General features: G+C 35.5%; 1 protein-coding gene across 1 annotated transcript in view; it reads right to left on the reverse strand.

Annotated features, from left to right (window-relative positions):
* Positions 1 to 21,646, reverse strand: part of Lnx2 (ligand of numb-protein X 2) — a 93,321-nt gene that overhangs the window by 20,099 nt on the left and 51,576 nt on the right. Inside the window, exons 2-4 of the mRNA XM_010623837.1 lie at positions 11,958 to 12,467; positions 4,082 to 4,335; positions 2,591 to 2,790 (exon numbers count right to left, since the gene is read on the reverse strand). Of these exons, the coding sequence (XP_010622139.1) occupies positions 2,591 to 2,790; positions 4,082 to 4,335; positions 11,958 to 12,367 (864 nt within the window). The 5' untranslated portion in view covers positions 12,368 to 12,467. The remainder of the gene's footprint in view (positions 1 to 2,590; positions 2,791 to 4,081; positions 4,336 to 11,957; positions 12,468 to 21,646) is intronic.

Genomic DNA, 21,646 nt, shown 5'->3' on the forward strand with positions numbered 1-21,646 from the left:
GTTAATAGTATAGAAGTCTCCACAGGCAATAAGAATGCAATGGAATTTCTACAATGTAGATTTTATAACTTATAAGATTAGTTCCTAAAAATAGTTAATAATTTTGGATAATTATAATTTTTTTGAGGCATGGAGATTCAGCTATGTTACTAAGCAATTCTTCAAAACAAAAGAGTGAAAAGCTCACTGATGAAATATATTTGTAAACAAAAACCAATCTCAAAGATATTTTTAAAAAATAAATGAAAACAGCTTTTATTTTTACTTCTAAAATTTAAAAAAAGAATGAGAAATGAATAAAAATGGAAATACTCAAAGCTGGCATGTTGCCAGTAGCAACAAACAAAAATAAATATACACTTAAATTACAGCTAAAAGGCTAGATGCAGGAAAAATACAAAATACTATGTAGGTTGTAAAGGTTTCTCTTGCTGTCCTGGCCTTGACCACTAAGGTGTTGAGAGGTCTGGGAGGGGGTGCTCAGGAAACTGCTGAAGATTCCCTCCCTCCATGTAAAATGGGACCAGGAACTAGGAAATAAGAAGGGCAGGTAAGGTCTCCTCAAATTTGTGCCAGCCTCACAAAGCTATGATACAGAAATCTGATTTTACATAAACTGGATTAGCTTTGCTTCCTATATTCCTCTATTTCCTGGACTTAACGTTTGATAGCAAAACAAAATACTGCTTGAAAGTTCATTCTGTCTTAGTCATGCCAGGGGCAATGAAGGAAAGGTTTGGGGCTTACATGCTAATGTGGAAATAATATACCATTATTGGCAGCATACAAATGGCATGGGAGCCACACCCAGGAACTACCAATGACAGGTCAATCCCAGCTGCTTCAGTGGCCTGTCTCCCACCTCACTCCCAAATCTGAAGAGTTCAAGAACTAAAACTCCTAATGGTTTCACATTTTGCTTTAATAATAGCTGTTGTCAACAAGATATCACAACCAAATCAACATTAAGCATCTCTTGAGGACTATTAAATGCTATGAGAAATCTTTATAATCCATACCATCAGGGTTGTTGTAATCACCAAAGAAAAACTGTATACATTTGAGTAAAATGTTTAAATAATTCACTATAATTGATTGTGCTAAGAGCAATGAATGTTATCAGTAATTAAGGTGAGGAGGGATCCGTGTGGGCATGAATGGATAAACTAAGCTTTCAAGGTGAAGGTGGACAAACTTGGAACACAAGACAAGGACAGACTGAAATGTGGGCCATCCACAGGGAAGCAAGAAGATTTTTGTGTCTTGCTCCCCACTAGATTGTACATTCAATGAAGACAAGATAGTATTTTGCTTTTAAATGTATCCCTAGCAAGTAGTACAGTGCCTAGAACACAAAAGAAATGAACAAACTGGCATGCCAAACACCAAAGAAAGCATTAAGACAGGTTGCATAAGGGGCCACAAAGCACCAGGACCTTGACTATTAGTATGAAGCCAGTGCGGGAGCTGAATCTTTGCAAGGAAAGCAGGTTGACAGCTGTATTAACCCGGTAGTGATCATGTCAGGTTTTAGGGAAGAGAACTGGGAGGCACAGATACTTCATGGAGTATTCTACTAAATCAGATATGATATAACGAAGGCTTAGACTAGAAAGGTAACAGGGAAAAGGGAAATAAGAAGTAGATATTAGCAGATCATATGAAGGACTAAAAAACAAATTCGAGGCAGAAAGAGTCCTCGTGCTTAGGTTCCTAGAAAACCTTTTTTCTTGCTCTTGACTACTTTTTCTCTCTTGTAGAAGTTATCCATTGTTAGAACTTCAACTACTGTCATACTGATTTAAATGTCCAGGCCAGTCTTCACATAAACTCTAGTCCTATGTAGCAGAATCTTTACCATCTCCATCCCTTCATTCTTAATGAGTCCTCTAATAGAACACCTTGCCTCACATAACTTTTTTTCTTTAATAATGCTTTTTCTGGAAGGAACAGAAAGGGTGGTATGAGGGGTTACTGAAAGTGCAGCTTTAGAATATCAGTGGTACACTGGGAAGATATTGGGAGACAGCTGTTAAGATTTCTGATCTCTATCTCATATTCTAGGTTGGGGATATAGCTGAGTGGTCAGGTCTAGTACTTGTCCAGCATGTACTAGGCCCAGGTTCAATCCCTAGTATCAAGGGGAGAAAAATATCAATAACTAGTGGTTCTGTTTTTTTTCTAAATTTTAGTAATCTAGTGATATGTAGAAGGATAAATCAGACATGAAGCTAAGAAATGAATAGGAAAACTTAAGTGTGGAATAAACCCATGATAGAAATTTCAGCCAAAGTAAATGTCACTTGGAAAAGGCAGTCATGGAGTAAAAACCAGGAAGAGTCTCACAAGCCTAGAGAGCCCAGCACTGTGTATCCAGTCATAGGTGGGACTGCAAAGTAAGACAGGAAATTTGTATTCCAGGGAAATGGTGAAATGGAAGAAATCACAGATAAATTCTATTCTGTTCTGCATATAAAAACATCAAAACTAAGTTTTACATAACTCAGATTCTATAATATCTCAAATTTCTAAATTTTAAACTTCAAAGAACAAAGTACAAGTTAACAGGCATAATAATTAAAACCAATACCTGAAGAATCTGGTCTCCAGCAAGGAGTCTCCCATCTCTGGCGATGATCCCATCCCTGTAGACTTCCTGGATGACAATGTTAATGAGTGGCGTTTCATTGCCACCCACGATGCTAATTCCTAACTGAATGTATGGATTAGATCTGTGGATTTCAACGGTGGTAATTTCTCCTTCTGGTAAACTAAGTGGCTGCTGTGTGGCTGCCAAGTTAAAAATGGGAGAGGAAGAACAGATAGAGAAAGAAGGTTTTATATTCTGGGTCTCTCTGGGTAATAAGACATCTCATGTTAACATGTAGATGATTAATAACTAAACAATACCACCAGGTAAGAAGTAGAATGACAAAAACAAAATAAAACACTATATTAAATACAAAATAAAACACTGGCTTGACATGGTGGCTCCAGGTATGCTGCAAGCCTAACACCTGGTAGGCTGAGGCAGGAGTATCACGAGTTTGAAGCCAACCTGGACTATATAATAAATTTATGGCCAGCCTAGAGATATTGTCTTGGAAACAAAAAATCCAAAAGTTATCCATAAATAATTAATAAATAACCACAACATGTCAGATCAGTAGGATGACTCAGTGATTTGACGAACATTAACAGAGTTATCTTATTCTTGCCCCACATAATAAAAGAAAGTCTAAATCATGAAACAAGTAGAAGTAGTGCCAGGCAGCAGAAAGTAACTATGATATTATATATACCCACAGGTGCTAAAGGAGTAGCCATATCAAGCTCCTAAGGAGAGGCAGACCTGGAACTAAATCTCAGGAGATTAAAAAGTATCAAATTCATGGTAATAAAAATATGACTATGTTAACAGAATTTGTAGTTTGTAAGAGAAAACAATTTTTGAAAAATACCTAGGGCCAACTACCAATGTAGAGCAAAGATCTATGAGTATAGGTTTTGTTTCCTAGGAGTGTTAGCAGACAGAATAGTGGCTGGCTCCAGGGGGTATGATGTTATAAAGCATATCCAGGGAATCAGAGACTGCATTTCCAATTACCTACTGACTGTATAAGCACAATTATTTAATTTCAAGCTCCAGCATTCTTATGCTTTAAAAAAACACAACAAAAAAACCTCCTAAAGTTGTTACAAGTATTTAATTAATTGGTTAATAGAATGTGCTTATCAGTACAGTATCTGACACAGAGTAAGCACTTTATTTGAGCTCTTATTTTTGTTTTTGTTGTTATTGATGATGTTTGTTATGTTCAGAGCAAAACAAGTTTTGAAACATACACATATGAATACTATGGTAAGAAGCATGTCAATGACTAGTTCACAAACTACAACAGAAAAGGGATGGGGAAGGACCATCTTCCTCCACAGCTAGACTATGTACAGAATAGCGTGAAATGTGTGGTATCTCAATAAAGTAACTTTAAAAAAGAGGACAAAGGTACATATTGGAGGACTAGAGGGAAGGAAGGCAACAAGAGAGGAAGTACACAAGAAGGATGTGATCTGCACATACTGTCAGCTCCAGCGCTCTCTTCGAAGGCAGGATTGTCCAGGCCAGGTCCCTCAGGACAGGTGGGAAGACAGGCTAATGTTGAGTTCCGCTCGGTAGGCACTGTGCCTGTTCCCATCCCTGAACAGTCTGTTTCTGGGGATAGAGTACCTAGAGGATCTATTACAGTGGATCCACTTTCATTTTCAATCTCCGTCTGAGTTTTACTAGTTTTCCTTTTCTCTAGGACAACTCTCTGATGAGAAGCTCCAGGACATCTATAAAGAATATCAAGTAGTTTCCAGAGGATTTGAAAAGAAAAAAATAAAAAGGGAGGGTGTGAATTAGTAGCTTATACCTCAAAACAATAGCAGCAATGGCTTCTAAGCAAAAAGAACCTAGAAGTACAAGCAGTATGTAATTGTGACCCTAATCTCTACTCATACTAAATTCTTACCATTCAACACACCAAATTAAAAACAAAAGCCACTGTTATGTACAATGATTTGGTAAATACCTCAAAGAATACTTCAGCAAAAAATCATAAATAATAGTCACCAGAAGACCTCCCAATAGCTGTCTGTACTGCAAGAATAATTCTGAAAAACACATTATGCTACCCTTTTTACAGGTGGAATGTCTCAAGCAGAGCAGTGGCAATTAGTAATCGTCTTCCTTCATGAATGGAATTAGCAGTCTTATTCCCCTATGAGCAGTTGCGTTCAGAGACTTTAAGTAGCCACAGTGCTGCCTTACTCACTCTCCAAGGCCACATTACACATTTATTCATTAATGGGTCCTAGCGTATCTGAAGCTTTACAACTTACAGTAAGGCACAGGAAAGGGCCAAATAATTTATGACAGATACAGTAGACAAAAATGTATGTCTTAGACTGTAAAATCAGAATTGCAGTAGTGGCATTATAGATAGATTGTAAGTTGAAGAATAAATTCCAAGTATATTTGGAAAACGTAGGCACAAAGAACTGTTAATATGCCTGTTTTTAATTAAGTGAACAGAAAGAGCAGAAGAAAGCTTAAGTTAATAACTAATGAAATATTTAAATAAAAGCTTTACACAACACACACTAGAAGTGATCTTCAGGTGCCATCTCCTTGTCCTTGACTGAAACAAGTGACCAATAAAGCCCAGTTTGAGGAGTAGGAGGACAATATGGGACTTATGAAGTAGAGCTACCTCCCCACCCTTGGGGAGCTGACCCTTGACTATAGGCTGGTTGTTACAGCCTTTGATTAAATGACAATATTTTTAAAAATCCAACACTTCTAACAAAATGCAAAACAGAATTCAATTCAATTAAAACTGAAAGCTATTCCCACTATAAAGATAGTAAGTTTTCCCACATGAATGAAACCTTTAAATCTTGTATTTCAAGTTCTTGGAAAGGATTGCTTAAAATTCCTTTATTCACCCCCCTTCTCATTTTCTTCACACCTTATTAAGGGGGACAATTGATTTTCCTTTCTGCATTGTGTGTAGTACTTCAGGGAATGTTCTTGCAAGGATTGACAAATATTTTTGAAAATTAGATAAAGGAAAATGTTATTTTTGTCAGGTAAGCAGACTTAATTAGAAATCAATTTTCACAGTATTTTACTCCAAAAACAAAAAACGTTGAGGCATAAACTAGACCATAAAAATACTAGGACTGAAAAGATAAAGATCTCATTTCCAAATGATGTTATACACAAATATCCATATGGGCAAAAGCTAGTCTTTAATGGAAAAAAATAGATCAAGAACAGGAAATGAAAAAATAAACACAATGTGAACATCTGGAATCAGCTAACAATTTTAACCTCTTACACCCTCCCTAACTAAATAATTGCAGGCCTTATCTTATCAAGTACGTTAAAATGTATTTTAAAAAGAAAAACCTAAAGTTGATAGAGAGGTGGAGAAACAAACTTACATTCCCAATAGGTCAGCAAATTGCTAACAAGTGTGGGAAATTGCCAGTATGAACAGGAAAGATATTTAAATGATACCATGTAAAAATGATCTCATCCAGCATGACAAGAGAAAGGCTATAGATAAAACCTTTGGGAACACCTATATTTTATGCCATCTGGGTAGACTAAGATAAAACTACCAGGCAGAAGACTGAGAGAAAAAGATCAAACTTAACCAAGGGAAATAGGTGTATCAACAAAGTAGCCAATAAGACAATTTCTAAAGAAGGAATAAATCAGATATAAACTAAGAAGTCCCAGTTTTATCTAGCAAATAGAAGGTGCTGCAGTTTGAATCTGAATTTCCTCCAAAGGCCCATGTGTTAAAGGTTTGGTCTTTAATCTGTGGTTCTACTGGAGGTGGAGGAACCTTTAAGAGGTGGGGCCTAGTGGAAGAAGTTAGGTCATTGGGCCATTCCCCTGAAGGGGATATTCAGACTGGAGACCCTCCCCATCTCTTTGATTCTTCTGAAATGAACAAACCTCTGCCACACGTTTCTGGCATTATATGCTGTGTCGACTACAGACCCAAAGCAATAGGAACAAGCAACAATCGACCAATACTTCTGAAACCATGAACAAAAATAAACATTTCCTCCTTTCAAGGTATTTTGTCAGTAATGGAAAGCTTATTCATATAGGTCACAGTGGCTTGGAAAAAAGCACTTTCTGTTGCTGGGGTAAAGTTCAGATTATAATACAAATATCCATATCAATATAACATATATATTCTGTAAAAACTAAACACTGAAAATTATGAGATTTAAGGGAAAAAGAGGGTTAGGGCAGTACATTCAAAATCTGAGCACAAGGGAATGGGGAATGGATGCTAATGGGCATTCTTTATATTAAAGAGTTGAAATATTCTAAATTAGATTGTGATGTTATAAAATTCTGTTCCTATACTAAAAAAACCACTGACCTGTACACTTTAAATATGAGTTTTACAGTATGTGACATATATAGTAATAAAGCTACTAAAAAAACTGTTAGAGTATGAGTAGATCAGTGCAGGCTTGGACAGAGAAAAGGTAATAACCAAGAGACTTTGATCCTTCAAGTATGTAGCATTTAAAAGTGAAAGGAAAAAATAAAACAAAACAATAAATAAACACCAAAACCAAGTATCTGTGGGGTGCATATTCAGTGCCAGTCACTGTGAAGTAACCTTTCTCTATACTTCATTTCATTGGATCCTCAATAATAAGTTCTTTTTACAAACGAAAATCTCTGAGGCTGAACTAGGCTAATATACGTAACTATTTAATTGCACAGCCTAAATTCATACAAACTCTGGTCAGATTTCAAAGGTTTGTGTCCTTTTCTACCTTACTAAATTCACTGATGTGGAATTTTTTTTTCTTAAGCCTTACAAAAACATAAATTGGATTTGTTCTACAGACTTGTTCCTACAAACACAATCATAGAATATTAGAGCTAGAAGGGCCTTAGGGATCATTCAACTAACAAAATCAAAATCCTATGCATCTTTGGAAATGGAACACTTAGTAGTAGTAACAAGCTGTAACTGGCACTGAAGGAAGCAACTTGGTTTATTTCAGTAGGTAATTCAGTGTAGCAGACTAGCGCATGGATATAAAAAACAAACAAACAAGAAAATAGAAATGTCTTTAACATTTAATTAGATCGGAGTAGGCATGTATGGAGACCACACAGATGCAAATGGAGCCCAGAGGCTGCTGAGGCAGTGAAATCTGCCACAGGCTAAGGGCTGCACTTCCCCAGGGAGTGATCTCTAGATGCAGGCATGTTTTTAAACTTTTCTTAAAATAAAACCGAAGGGCTCATACAATAACAAAGGCCAAACTGAAGGATTTTCCTTTCCTGCTGAAGGCTATGTATCCATTTCTATTATTTGAGCCTCATTTATAGAAAAATGTACATATGAACTAAGATGACACGCTATAGCAACATCCCAGATAACAACTGCATATGACCTAATTCACATTAGGACACATATGGTATAACAGAACACACTACGTTAGTAAGAGAAATATTAACGGTAGCAGTGGCAATAACACTGTAGACATAAAATAAAGTGATGCATGCTAAGCACCACATGCCAGGTAATGGAGCTGAAAGCACACCAGAGTCAAGAAGAATGATAAAAACAGTTATGGAGTAACACAAAAAACAATTCATTTGATATCAGCAAAAATGGCACACTGAATATATCTGAACAGCCTCTCCAAAATATAAGCAATGTAAAGATGAGAAAAAGTTACCAAAACTATTCCTGAACTCTAGAAATGAGTCAAAGGATTGTAGCAGTTCAGACTACGTATTTAACCACTTAATAGTTTACCCGAGCGTCACTTAGGCAGCGCGTTTGTTTAGGCACTGCCTATCTCAAGCACTGATTGGGCAGATGTCATTTTAATTAGTCAATTTTTGTACTGAATAAATTTGATAAAATTGTTTTTTACATTTCCTTTTATCTTATAAAAATTAATGAAAAAATGCAATTTTTGGTCACCCTGCACATAAATAACTGGATTGGTAAGTGGTTAAGAAAAATGGCTGGTTCTCAGAACCAACATAGAGGTTTGTGGCATTTGGACTTTCCCTACTGCTATCACAATTGTCCAGAGCCATGGTAGACTGGAAAAGCAGGTACCAAAAGCCAGGAATCTTGTAGCCACTAGAGAAGCAGATTAAAGCACCTTCAAATCTGTATCTTCAGAGAACTGTCAACATTTGATGTCTCTGTTTGTTCACTGAAGACTCCACTTGCAAGGCTATCTCTACCTGACCTGACTTACAGCCTACTCTAAGTTAGCATTTTCACTTAGGGGCATTTGTTGAAAAAAGAAACAAACACAAAAATAGCAAACTGTTCAAGATTGTAGCTGCTTGAGGAACAAAGATAAACAAAAGACTAACCAAAAATTTATGAAATACTAGGGAATGAAAGGTTCACAGAAGTCCAGGGCTGTGTGCCCACATAGGAAAGGCCTACAGGAAAGCCCAGTGCTCTCTCTTCTGGCTGATGCCGAAGGTCTGTGAAGGAGATGAAGGCCAAGGCAGAGTGGTTTAATGCTCTGAGCGCTGAAGGTGTGGTTTTCCCATGGTACACTCAGAAAGAAGAAAGGAAGATTGGCAGATTTACTGGTCCCAGGGATTAAAGTAATCCTCTGTTCAATCATTCGCTTAGCAATGAAGATTTTACAGAATTAGTTCAAAAAGTCACTGAGGAAACAATAATGACAAAGCAACAATAAATGTTGATGAGGGAAAGAAGTTAATTTCCAAAGTTGCTAGGTCTATTATCTAAAATCTCCAGGGTTCAATACAAAATTAAGAAATGTACAAAAAACCAAGTGTGGCCTATATCCAAGTAATCAACAGACTGTCCCTGGATAAGCAGAAACACTGGATTTATCAGATGACTCAAATCAGAAATCTTGGATATGTTCAAGATCGAAAGCAAAATATAAGACTGTTTCACGAGAAAGAAAGTATCAATAAAGAAATATAAGCAATAATAAAGAACTAAACAGAAAGTTTAGTATAAAAAGTACAGTGAATGAAACTTCGCTAGAGAAGTCCAAAAACAGATTTGAATAGGAAGAATAAACAAATTTGAAGATAAATTAAAATTATCCAGTCCTAGGAACAGACAGAAAAATAAGAAAACAAACAAAACAAAACTACAGGGCACTGTGAGACACCATCAAGAGTATTTATCATCTATCTATCCAACTATCTACCTATCCACCTACCTACCTACTATGAGTCTCATAAGGCAAAGGAACAGAAAGAGTATTTGAAGAAACAATGGGCAAAACCCACCAAAAACATTCATCTATACATCCAAGAGGCTTAACAAACTCCATATGGGAAAACCAGTAGCAGGATCCACACCAAATTCATGAGACAAAGACAAAGATTCTCAGAGCTGGAGGCTGAGGCAGGAGGACTGCAGCAAGTTTGAGACCAACCTGGGCTACATGGTGAGTTCAAGGCCAGCCTGATCTTTATCTATATAGCAAGACCCTGTCTCAAAACACAAACAAAACCCCCAAACAACAGCAACCCCCCCATAAAAAGAATCTTGAAAATAGCAAGAGAAAAACAATTCCACACATGGAAAAGACCCTCAGAAAGAGCCTACTGATTTCCCTTAGAAACTATACATTAGATGGCAATGAATAACATAGTCAAAATACAATATTAAACATTTTTTGAAAGTAGAGCAAGAAACAATAACCAAAATGTCTATATCCAATAGAATTATATCCCTGACATTAAAGTGAGAAACAGACTATTCAACAGTAATGTAGGCTTCAATACTCCATTCAGTAATGGATAGTACAATTAGACATAATAATTCTAAGCCTGCTGGTGAAAGAAGATACCCAAAATATAAGGCTATGTTACATGCATTTTCAAATAGCTACCTTTCCTATTCTTTCTTAACCCCAAGTTTTAGACAACATAGTTCAGATTTATGCAGTCTATAAACCTTGATGTTTCTAACATATCAATATCATTTTTTTCTTTCTGATGTCTTAGTTATTTCTACTGAGTATGATGAAATGCCTTTACTTATCCCTACCTAGAAACAGAATGAACATGTATATTTACATGTTTATGAAGCTCTGACTACTATATGGTACATGAGTGCATGATGTGACCAGCGGTAGATTCAACACAACATATTAGAAGGTAAATAAGAATACTAAAGGTTAAGTATAACTATACCACTAACCAGTTCTCAAGCTTTGTGACTCAGTTTCCTTATTGTAAAGTAATGGGGTTAGATAATAATCTTGCTCAATTCTGTAATTTTTTGTGACTATAATGATGTCATTCCATACCAGGTTTATATTTTTATATAAAAATGTAAAAATGAAAGACCACACATTGTTCTCACAGCAATCAAAACTCCCGTAGATTTATACTGAACACATGGCTACTCTGAGGTTAAAAATCAGTGCATTTCAATACATTTATTTCTACCATGTTATGTAATCCTAGACATGAGGCATATTTTAACTCTTCCTAAAGGTTTAAATAATTTCAAAGATTGAGTCTTTTACTAAAATCAAATCAAATCAAATCAAATTTACCAAGAGCTGAATTACTTAACCTTTCGAAGAGTTCTTATTAGAACAAAAATGCTCACTAAATATTTCAATTTCTACTTCTTGTTCAGTCTAGCCTAACTTTACAAGATCGTAGCAAATTAAATCATGCAACTTATTTCATGTTTATTTTTCCAACAAAATTACCATTTTTGACTGTATAAAATCTCATTGAGTTGATGTAGTCATATTTTTAACTTTTCCCTATTTTTAATTATTTTAACACCAATTTATCAAACTATACACAATGTTGCAGTGAGTATCTTCAAAAACAATTTTTCTATCTTTTACATTACTTTCTTAGGACAGTGATGATGAACCTTTTAGTACCTTCAAAGACAACAAACAGCCTGCTAAGGCATGCGTGCATAGGTTCACCACCACTGCCTTAGGATAATAAACTAGATAAAAGGATATTTACATGTACAGTTTTTAAAACAAATTGCCAAAGTACCTTTTAAAAAGCCTATCACCTATTTGCATTTAAGTTTTATATTATAGAAGCAAAAATATTAATGGGCATAAAATAGTACTTTCGTGGCCAGGTGTAGACCTGGATTTCTAGCCTTTGGAAGGCTGAGAAAAGAGGTTTGCAAATTCAGAATTCCACCTGGGCAACTTGGTGAGACTCTGGCAAAAAAATAAAAAGGGCTGGGGATGTAGCTCAGAGCAGTGGCCCTGGGTTTCATCTCCAGTACTACAAATGGCCACAATCAACCAATCAATGGCACTTTGTATTTTTTAATCATCTTTATTTGTTCATTTGAGCAATCTTTTTTATAAAATCTAGTTACTCATTTTTCTTCCATATTTTTTACCTGTTTTTAAGATGTGCCTCCAAATCACAGCGCTGCATCACATCTTGACATACTGAGGAAAATGGACATAAAACTAATAATTTGTCTAGAAGTTTATGAACTAGAATGCTAGACTTCTTACACAACTTGAAGTGAAGTCTTTTCCGGTCCAATGGACAAAAATCTTTCTCTTGTAAAAAGTTTCGGAGGCACTTGTAGCAGAATGTGTGTCCACAGGGTGTGTCCAGTGGCTGCAACAGGGGCTGAAGGCAAATGTGGCAGACAAGGTCATCATCCACCTCATCCTGGTAATTGTACAAGTGGTTTTCTCTGGTCCAGTGCTGCTGGCCACACTCAAAGCACAGGGGGTTAAGAGAAGAGGAAGAGGAAGTCTGTTCCATGGACACAATTTCATCACTTGTTGTTCCCATTCTGGATCAAAAGACACAGTTTCTATATCCTCATATGTTAGAGGTTTAGTTTCCTTTAATAGGCAGGGATGTATCTGACTATAGCCAAGCTTCTTTTTTTCTAGATAAACACAAGAAACAAAATTAGTTATCTATTAAGGCAAGTTAAAGTGCCAACATATTCTTGCTAGTTAATTTTTTAGGTAAAAAATTAGTTTAGATCAGACTAATCATAAACAAAGAAAAACTAATTTACTAGAAAAGACAATCTTCACAATGTAGAAATAGTGCAATTTATGGTGTATTATGTAGCATATTGGCATTTGTCAACCCAGTCATGGCTGTGCTGCTGAATGATCTTATGCATTTATAATACTCTACCAAAAACAATGTCTTTAAAATGTAGCCTCAAAGATAACGCAGAGCTTAATAAAAATGACCTTTGCTGTACACTACAGAGAAAAAGGTTTCAAAATACTGTATATATGATTTCAATATTTTATAATAAAGAGATTATAGAAAGACATATCTGCAAACCATATAAAATAACATCTGTGCAAATTCCATAAGTACAATACTATTTCATTCCCTTAAAAGAAAAACTGTTATATGTTATGAACTTCAATTTCATTTCACCTTATTCCCTACTTTCATTTGGTCTTGCTTACTCAGAGGCTGTGTGTGTGTGTGTGTGTGTGTGTGTGTCCTCATTAACACAAAACTCTTCACATTCTTCTCCAGTTTAGTGCAAGCCTTGCAGGGAATGTGCTCATCTAAGGACTTCCATCTTTCCTGCTGCTGAAGTTAGAGGTGGTGATGGTGGTGATGGTAGTGATGCGGGATTGAGGAGTTGGGGTTGGGGTTAAAAAAACTCAACCACAAAGGCAGCAGCTCTCTTGATCCCTTCTGTAAATGTTTACAGAGCCTCCAGGATGCAATGGGAGAGGACAGTTCAGAAAACCTGCTGTTAAAAAATTCCATGTAATAAGTAAGCTAAGAAAGTTCCTCACAGGATTTATGTGAATATTGTAAAGATGATGAGAACCGGCATTTAGCTCCCTTAGGCTTTGTGGCCAGAAATACTTGGAAAAATGGACTGCTGAATTGTAACAGGAAACATTAGCCATGGAGAAAAATGGACCAGGGCATCTCAGGCAAGACAAGAGTATCAGCTACTGTTTCCTAAGTCTCACGACTGGAGGCTGCACAGCACATTTAAGAATCAGGTAACCCCTCTTGGACAAAGAATGCACAAAGGAGCAGGGGAACTCTAAAACTTAGGTCCCTGCCCAAGAAAGGAAGAGAATACCATGTTGATTCTACTAGTACCTGTATTACAATAATAACATTTTCCTCCAATCCCATCTATGTATTTTATTTAAAATATTATTTTAAAAACATTAACATTTTAATAGATTTAACAAGAATGGCTGTGAATTAAGGAGGGATTCAGATAGGACAGCTTGACCTAATCTTAGATAAACTGTTTTTAATAAAGCTACCTATAGTAAAACAACAATAGCACCTGTGACCTAAACTCCTATCAGTACCAACATGACCAGAAGAAATATTTCTAGTGTTTGGTAAACCATGGGGATTGTTCTTCACTCTGAACAAAACTTTTTAAAATGTGAGTGCAAAGTATGTGAGACTAAGGATAGAAAAAGTCATGTATCCCAGGCAGACACATTGCTTTAAATTACGTATTTTAATACAGAGTCTCTAGTGACTCTTGTTTCCCAGTCAATTAGCAGAATTCCAAATATCTTTCCTCTTCTTTGTATTTATTCTAATTTTTCTTTTCCTTAAGTAAATATGCTGCAGCTCTAGCCTCCCACATTATGACTAAGGAAGTACTTATCTTAAAACTATTAAATTTTAGCTATTTTCTAAATCTCTAATGGTTATTTTGCATTTTATCACAAAATTGTGATGAGGAAAATTAACATGCTCCCATTTAAAATAACAACTATTTCACAATGTCTATTATACATGTATACATTTTTAGTTTCTCACACCAGAGAAACAATGTGGAAAAAAAAGGAATAAAATACCCACTAACACTGCATTATTTCCATCCCCAAAATACCTCCAGGTTACCATGAAACAAACATTAAATAAAAGTAAGGTGCACAGACCCTAATGTGAGGGGCCAAATCCTAGCTTGGCTGCATACTAGCTTGACTTTACTAAATTCCTTTGTGTCCGTTTCCATCTCAAATGTAAAATGGGATAATAGCAGTGCCTATATCAAAGGGTCAATATGAAGAATAACAGCGCGCGTGCGTGTGTGTGTGTGTGTGTGTGTGTGTGTGTGTGTGTTGCTTAAAATAGTACATGAAGCATCACAGGTACAACACAATTGCTAGTTATTATTAAAGATAATGACATAATAAGCCTGAATAATCTAATACCAGGCAATGAAAATATACAGAAACTTTTATGAAGAAATAAAAAAACAAACTATGAACTAAGAAAAGCCCACATATGGATAGATTCACTGCCAATATCTCTAAGACATTAGGGAAGATTTAACACCAATACTAGTTAAACTCTTTAATGAAGTCAGAAGTGAAGGAGAGCTCCCAAAATCATTACTGGAAGCTACCATTACCCTGATTCCAAAACAGAAAAGAGCTCAACAACAAAAAAAGAGAGAATTACATACTTATATCCTCAATGAACATAATTTTCAGTGCAAAAATCTTCAATAAGATACTGGCAAACAGAATGCCACGAGGGCTGGGAATTTGGCTCAGTGGTTCCGCTGCCTGCCTTGTAAGTGCAAGGGCCTGAGTTCCATCCCCAGTACAAAAAAACAAAAGCAAAGAACAACAACAACAACAAAAAACAGAATGCTATGAATCATCAAAAAGAGTATACATCATGATCAAGCAGTACTCAACCCAGGGATGCAGGAATGATTCAATATAAACAAATCAATAAATATAATACATCACATAAACAGAAGCAAGGACAAAAATCACAGGATTATTTCAACTGACTGAGAAAAGGCCTTTGACAAAACTTTAACATCCTCCCATAATAAAAACCTTGAAGAAAATACATATAGGAGGACCTCATCTTTTTTTTGGTCCTTGAGCTTGTAAGGCAGGCGGCAGGACCACTGAGCTAAATCTCCAACCACAAGAGGACCTCATCTTGATTTGACAAAAGCTATTTTTGACAAACCAATGGCCACTCATATTAAATAGAAAGAAGCTGAAAGTTTTTCCCCTGAAACCAGAAACAAGACAAGGTTGTCCACTATCTCCCATCCCATATACTTCTTGAAACGCTTAGCCAGAGCAATTAGGCAACAGAAAGAAATAAAAGGGATGCCTACAGGGAAGAAACCAAATTATTATTTGCAGATGATGTGATCCCCTACATAGAAAATCCAAAAAATTTTAACAAAAGACTCAAATTTTATACTTAGGAATTGACCTAAAAAAGTGAAAGACCTCTTACAATGAAAACTACAGTGGCCCCGCCCTCTCCTGCAGGCTGCGTTCCGCCATCTTCAGCACCAGAGGGTCTTCTCGGCCGGGCCCTCCCCTGCTGGTACCGCTGCCACCATCTTCAGCGCCAGAAAGGTAGCTGCGTGGGCACCCCCGAAACCCCCCCAACCTTCCCCCTCACGCTTTTAGACCTCCAGATTGTACCAGTCTTTGGACCTACTCTGTAGAGGCAGAGGTGGTCATAAAGAGTATTTTCTGGCACTTTCAACTGTGAATATCTTTAAAGAAGTGGTGGGGGAAACTTATAGTAGAACTGAGTGGAGTTCAACCCTTTAGGAGGTCGGGGAACTCAGTCTGGGCCTTGCAGCCCGAGCTCAGTCTTCTGTGGGGTTCTGCCACCAGCTAGCTGAGGTCAGGGGACTCGGCTCTGCAAATGGCAGAACATATTGTATATTATGACAGCAGTGATATAGTCTGAAAGAGGCCCTTCAAACTCATTTTTGTTTCTTTCTTTTTTTATCCTACTCTGCAAATTCTTTTTTTTTTCTTTCTCTAACTCAGTCTCTTACTCCACTATAGTATCCCTCATCTCCCTTTTTGTTTCTGTTCTTGTCCTAATTCCGTTTTCTTCTTTTATTATTTTTTTCTCTTTTCTTTATGTTCTTTTCTTATGTTATTCTGCCTCACTCAAGGGTTATTATATTTCTATTTTGTTTGTTCTTTTTGAATTTAACAATTTCCTGACGATTATCTGGTCATTCTATCTTTTGGCTTCATATGAAAACTTCTCTAATTCTTATATTTATCTACTCCTCTTGTCTTAACTTTGTTTTAAGCCCCCATTGTAAATAAATGGTAAATATCCTTATTGAAAAGTTTATTTACTGTAAGCAAATTTTGGATTGCTTCTTGATTTTGATTAAATTCACATGGTTTGAAGGTGATAGATTGATGACTACTGTAAGTGGTCAATTTGCAAACTGTGCTTCATTATATTGTGGTGCTGATTGTATCAATTAGGATAAAAGATTGTGATTGATTCAATGAGCTGTTTTTTTCAGTATTATGAAAATGAGAATGTCTATGAGTCATTAGAGACCCATGGGCTGAAGCCCAACTATATCAGGAAGATTTAAGTAATAACCTAAAGGTTAAACTAAGGATAACCCAACAACAATAGTAAAAATGAGAAAACGCTTAAGCAAGATACAGGGACAGACTTCCAGTTCACCAATGGCAAACAGTGGGGCAGATGAGGATGAAAAGTCTGATAGTGAATCTTCAGGACACCCTGAACTCAAGGCACAGGACGTAACAAAACTGATCAGTCAGGCTCTAGAGAAATATAAAACAGAAGTAATTTCTCAGATAATCAGAGATGATGAGCAAAATGAAAGTTATAATTCGTGACTCTAGAATAGAAACTGAGAGGAAAATAGATGAGCTCAGGACCATGATAGAAGCCATGAAGGCCCAGCATAAGAAAGAATTGGAAACAATAAATGGCCAATACAAGAAAGAAATGGAATCCATAGGACAGATTCAAACAGATATCCAGGAGATTAAAAACTCCATTGAGAATGTTCACAAAAGAATAAAAGAATCCGAAGATAGAATCTCAGATACAGAAGATAAAATTGCAGTCAGTGACCTGAAAAGAGAGGTCTCTTAAAAACAGTAGGGGATCATGAGAAATTGATACAACTCTTAGACGATACTAAGAAGAATAACATAAGATTGATAGGAATTCAAGAAGTAGTAGGAGAAAATGTATATGACTTAAAAAAGCTGTTCACAGAATTATAGAAAACTTCCCAAACAGAGGGGAAGAATTTGATATACAGATAAGTGAGGCATATAGGACTCCAACTAGCCGTGATCAAAAAAATCTACACCTATACATATAATAATCAAGATCCCAGAAACCCAACAGAAGAACAAAATACTACAAGCAGTAAGAGACAAGAAACAAATTACATGCAAAGGAAAGCCTATCAGAATCACAGCAGACTTTTCAATACAAACCCTTAGGTTAAGGAGAGCCCGGAATGAGATATTTCAAGTCCTAAAAGAAAACAACCTCCAACCTAGACTGATGTATCCTACAAAACTTTCTTTCAAAATGGATGGGGAAATAAGATATTTCCATGATAAAGAACACCTGAGAAACTTTATGAATACCAAACCAGCAATACAACGAACTCTAAACAATATCCTAGAAAAAGACAATGAAGGTAACAACACAATGAGGCCCAACAGAACAAATCAAATAGGCAAGCCAAGAAACTAAAAGAAGGCAAAAAAAAAAAAAAAACAAAACCATGATAACAATAAGTTAGTACATATCAGTTACAACCATCAATATTAACGACCTCAATTCACCAATCAAGAGAAACAGACCAGCAGAATGGATTAAGAAGCAAGATCCAATAATATGTTGTATACAAGACATGTCTAGTGTAAAAAGAAACCCATATACTGAAAGTGAACGGACAAAACACTTCATGTAACAGGAGCCCCTCCCCCACCCCCAAAAAGCAGGGGTAGCAATCTTATTCACAGACAAAGTTTCAAACTTAAACTGACTGAAAGAGACAAAGAAGTTCACTACATCCTTGTGAAGGGAACAATTCAAGAGGAAGAGATAACAAATAATTTATTTTTAATTTATTGAGTATGTCAGAAAGTATATATGCTTTTTTTTCCTCTTTTCCGCTTTTTTTCCTTTTTCTTTTTCTTCCTCTGATGCTGGGGATTAAACTCGGCACATTGTTCTGGCTAGGCAGGTGCAGCACTATTGAGCTAAATCTCAGGCTTTACATCTCATATTTTTAAAATTTATCAATACATTAATCTTTGTCTCTATATGTTGGTCTACCAAATTGATGAGTTATTTTGGTTCTCATTTTCTTTGCTTTTATTTGAGAATTTATGAAATCTGTGTATATGAGTAGTATGAAAAGTATTAAGGTCCATCTGTCATTTTCCTCTTTCATCTCTGCTTTCTGCAAACTTCCTTTTCTGTCACTACAGCTTGTTTGGTTGGAAATTTGTTAAGACAAATGCTGCTATGTTATCAATATATCTTTGTACCTATTTTCTACTGATGACAAATATTAATTAAGTAAATTTTATAACTATACTTAATCATTAATATCATTTAGTATCTAGTACATATTACAAATTCTCCAACTCCCTCAAAGATGATATTTGTTTTTTCTCAAAGTATACAAATCACCAACATTCCACACATCACTGCACTGTTTTATTATACCTAAGTATATATTGTATTGTAGAAAATATGCATTGTGTATATTTGTGGGGGTATGTTTTTACATATATGTGTGCACTATTAAATGAGAAACATGGGCATGAATGTGGTAGGATGGTGCACATTTGGAATATTGATAGTTTCTCTGGTAACCTCATGATTTCTTTAAATTACATGTTTGACTTTATTCATAGTCATTTGTTTGGGAAGAATATTACATATCTATTGATGTTAAATTCTATCATTATGCTTATAAAGATATAATAAAAATAAGTAAGGGATATAATAATAATAGAAACAGAAAAATCTGATCTTAAAAATATGAATTTTTTTTAGTTGCTTTTGGATTTCAAATGTAAGTATATTTTTTTCTGTGGGAAGTTTTGTTAGAAAATGTAAGTGGCACAATCAACAAGTATATGATATTTATCAATTAATAAAATCAAGGAGTTTGTAAATCATAAAATTTTGAGGACAGTTTCTCAACTATAATATGTAACTTTGTTTTATCTATAATTACATTATTTCAAAAATATTATAAGAAAATGAGAAAGCATAATGTTTGAAGATCATATCAAACTAATGTATTTTGATTAGTCTGTGTTACATAGATTCTTGTTTATTTCATATCCTTTTTTTGCTTTCATATATATGTATATTTGAAATTTTTATTTAGTATCTCCATTTCTTTTTACCATGTATGTTTGCAATCTTTAATAAAAAAAAGAAGAAAAAAGAAGTAAAAATCTTTCTGAATGTCACAAATTTCACTGACATAAAATAATTTTGCTTGGCATTTTTTTTAAATAAAGTTTTTTTCTACTTAAAAAAAAAGGCTACACTTCTCCAAAAAAGGAGATCAAAGAGCACATCAGAAAATAGAAAGATTTATCACTTATTCCTGGATAGAAGAACCAATGTAGTCCAAATGGCCACAGTTTCAAAACTATTACAAAGATTTAACATAATCCCAATCAAAATACCAATAGCACTCCTCACAAAACTACCTAGAATAAAGAGTTCTAAAATTTATATCAGAAGACACCTAGAATAAATAGTAAAAGTAGTTCTGGACATGAGCAAGGTGGGTGGCATCACAATCTCAGACCTTAAGTTTCACAACAAAACCACAGTAATAAAAACAGCATGGTATTGGTAAAATACAAACGTGGATCAATGAAACAGAACAGAAATGGCAGAAACAACTCTAGGGCCATGCAGCTACCTGATCTCTGAAAAGAGACCAAAAACTTATGCTGGAGGAAAGACAGCCTCTTTAACAAATGCTGTTGAAAAAACTAGCTATCTACATGCCAAAGATTGAATCTAGACCCATATCTCTCATCATGCACTAAACTAAAATCCAAATAGATCAAAGATCTAAATGCTAAAACACTTTATTGTATCCTTGGGAATGCTCTGAAGGGCTTTTTTTGGTACTGGGGATTGAACTCAGGTCCTTGTTATTGCAAGGCAGGCGGCAGAACCACTGAGCTAAACCCCCAGCCCCTAAACAGAAACACTTTAATCTGCTGGAAGATAAAACGGTTTTGTAAACTGTTCTGAAGTTAATAAGAGTAGTAGGCAAAGGCTTTCTGAAAAGAACCCCAGTTACACAAGAAATAACACTAACAACCAATAAATGGGATCATATCAAATTAAAAACCTTCTGCATTGCAAAGCAACAGAGTAAAGAGACAACTTTCAGAATGGGAAAAAATTTCCCAGCTACTCTTTGGACAGAGGACTAATATCGCAAATATATAAAAAACTCAAAAACATTAGATTATCCAAAATAAAAGACTCCATCAAAACACAAGTAACTGAAATGAACAAACACTTCTTGGAAGTACAAATGGCCCAAAAATACGTGAAAAAATGTTCAACATCTCTGTGCATTAGAGAAAGCATAATTAGAACATTACTGAGATTCCATTCTTTCTCAGAAAGAATGGCTATCAACAAATGCTGGCAAGGCTGCTGGTGGGGTCCTTCTACATTGATGGTGGGAATGTAAACTAGAACAACCACTATGAAAATCAATATGCAGACTTCTCAAAAACTAAATACAAATTCCATTTAACCCAGCTATTTTGGGCATTTTGCCAAAAGAAGTAGAGACATATTACAGGGACCCCTGCATACTCATGTTGATAGTAACACAATTCAACACAATAACTAAATCTTGGAAGCAACCTAAATAAAATGTGGTATAATATATAATGGAGTAATACTCTGCCATAAAGAAGCATAAAGGAGTCATCTGGAAGAAAATGGATGCAATTTGAGACCATAATGTTAAGTGAAATAAATCAGACACATAAGCTTCAACATTATATGCTTTCTCTTGCAGAAGAAATCCAAATAATAAATAAAGAGCAGAATAAAAGATAAAAAAATAGGAAATAGCAAGATAGATCTTTTGCATATGGGAAGGTAACCAAGAGATGGGGGAAAGAGAGAGGGGAAGGAAAGAGGGTTAAAAAAAAAATTGAATCCAACTCCTCATGAGGATTGTGATCACTATGTGTTACAAACATGTACAAATAAAAAATTAAAAAAACAAAA

The sequence above is a fragment of the Fukomys damarensis genome, unplaced genomic scaffold (genome assembly GCF_012274545.1).
Source record: "Fukomys damarensis isolate Sample0158 unplaced genomic scaffold, DMR_v1.0_HiC HiC_scaffold_38, whole genome shotgun sequence".
Classification (NCBI taxonomy): domain Eukaryota; kingdom Metazoa; phylum Chordata; class Mammalia; order Rodentia; family Bathyergidae; genus Fukomys; species Fukomys damarensis.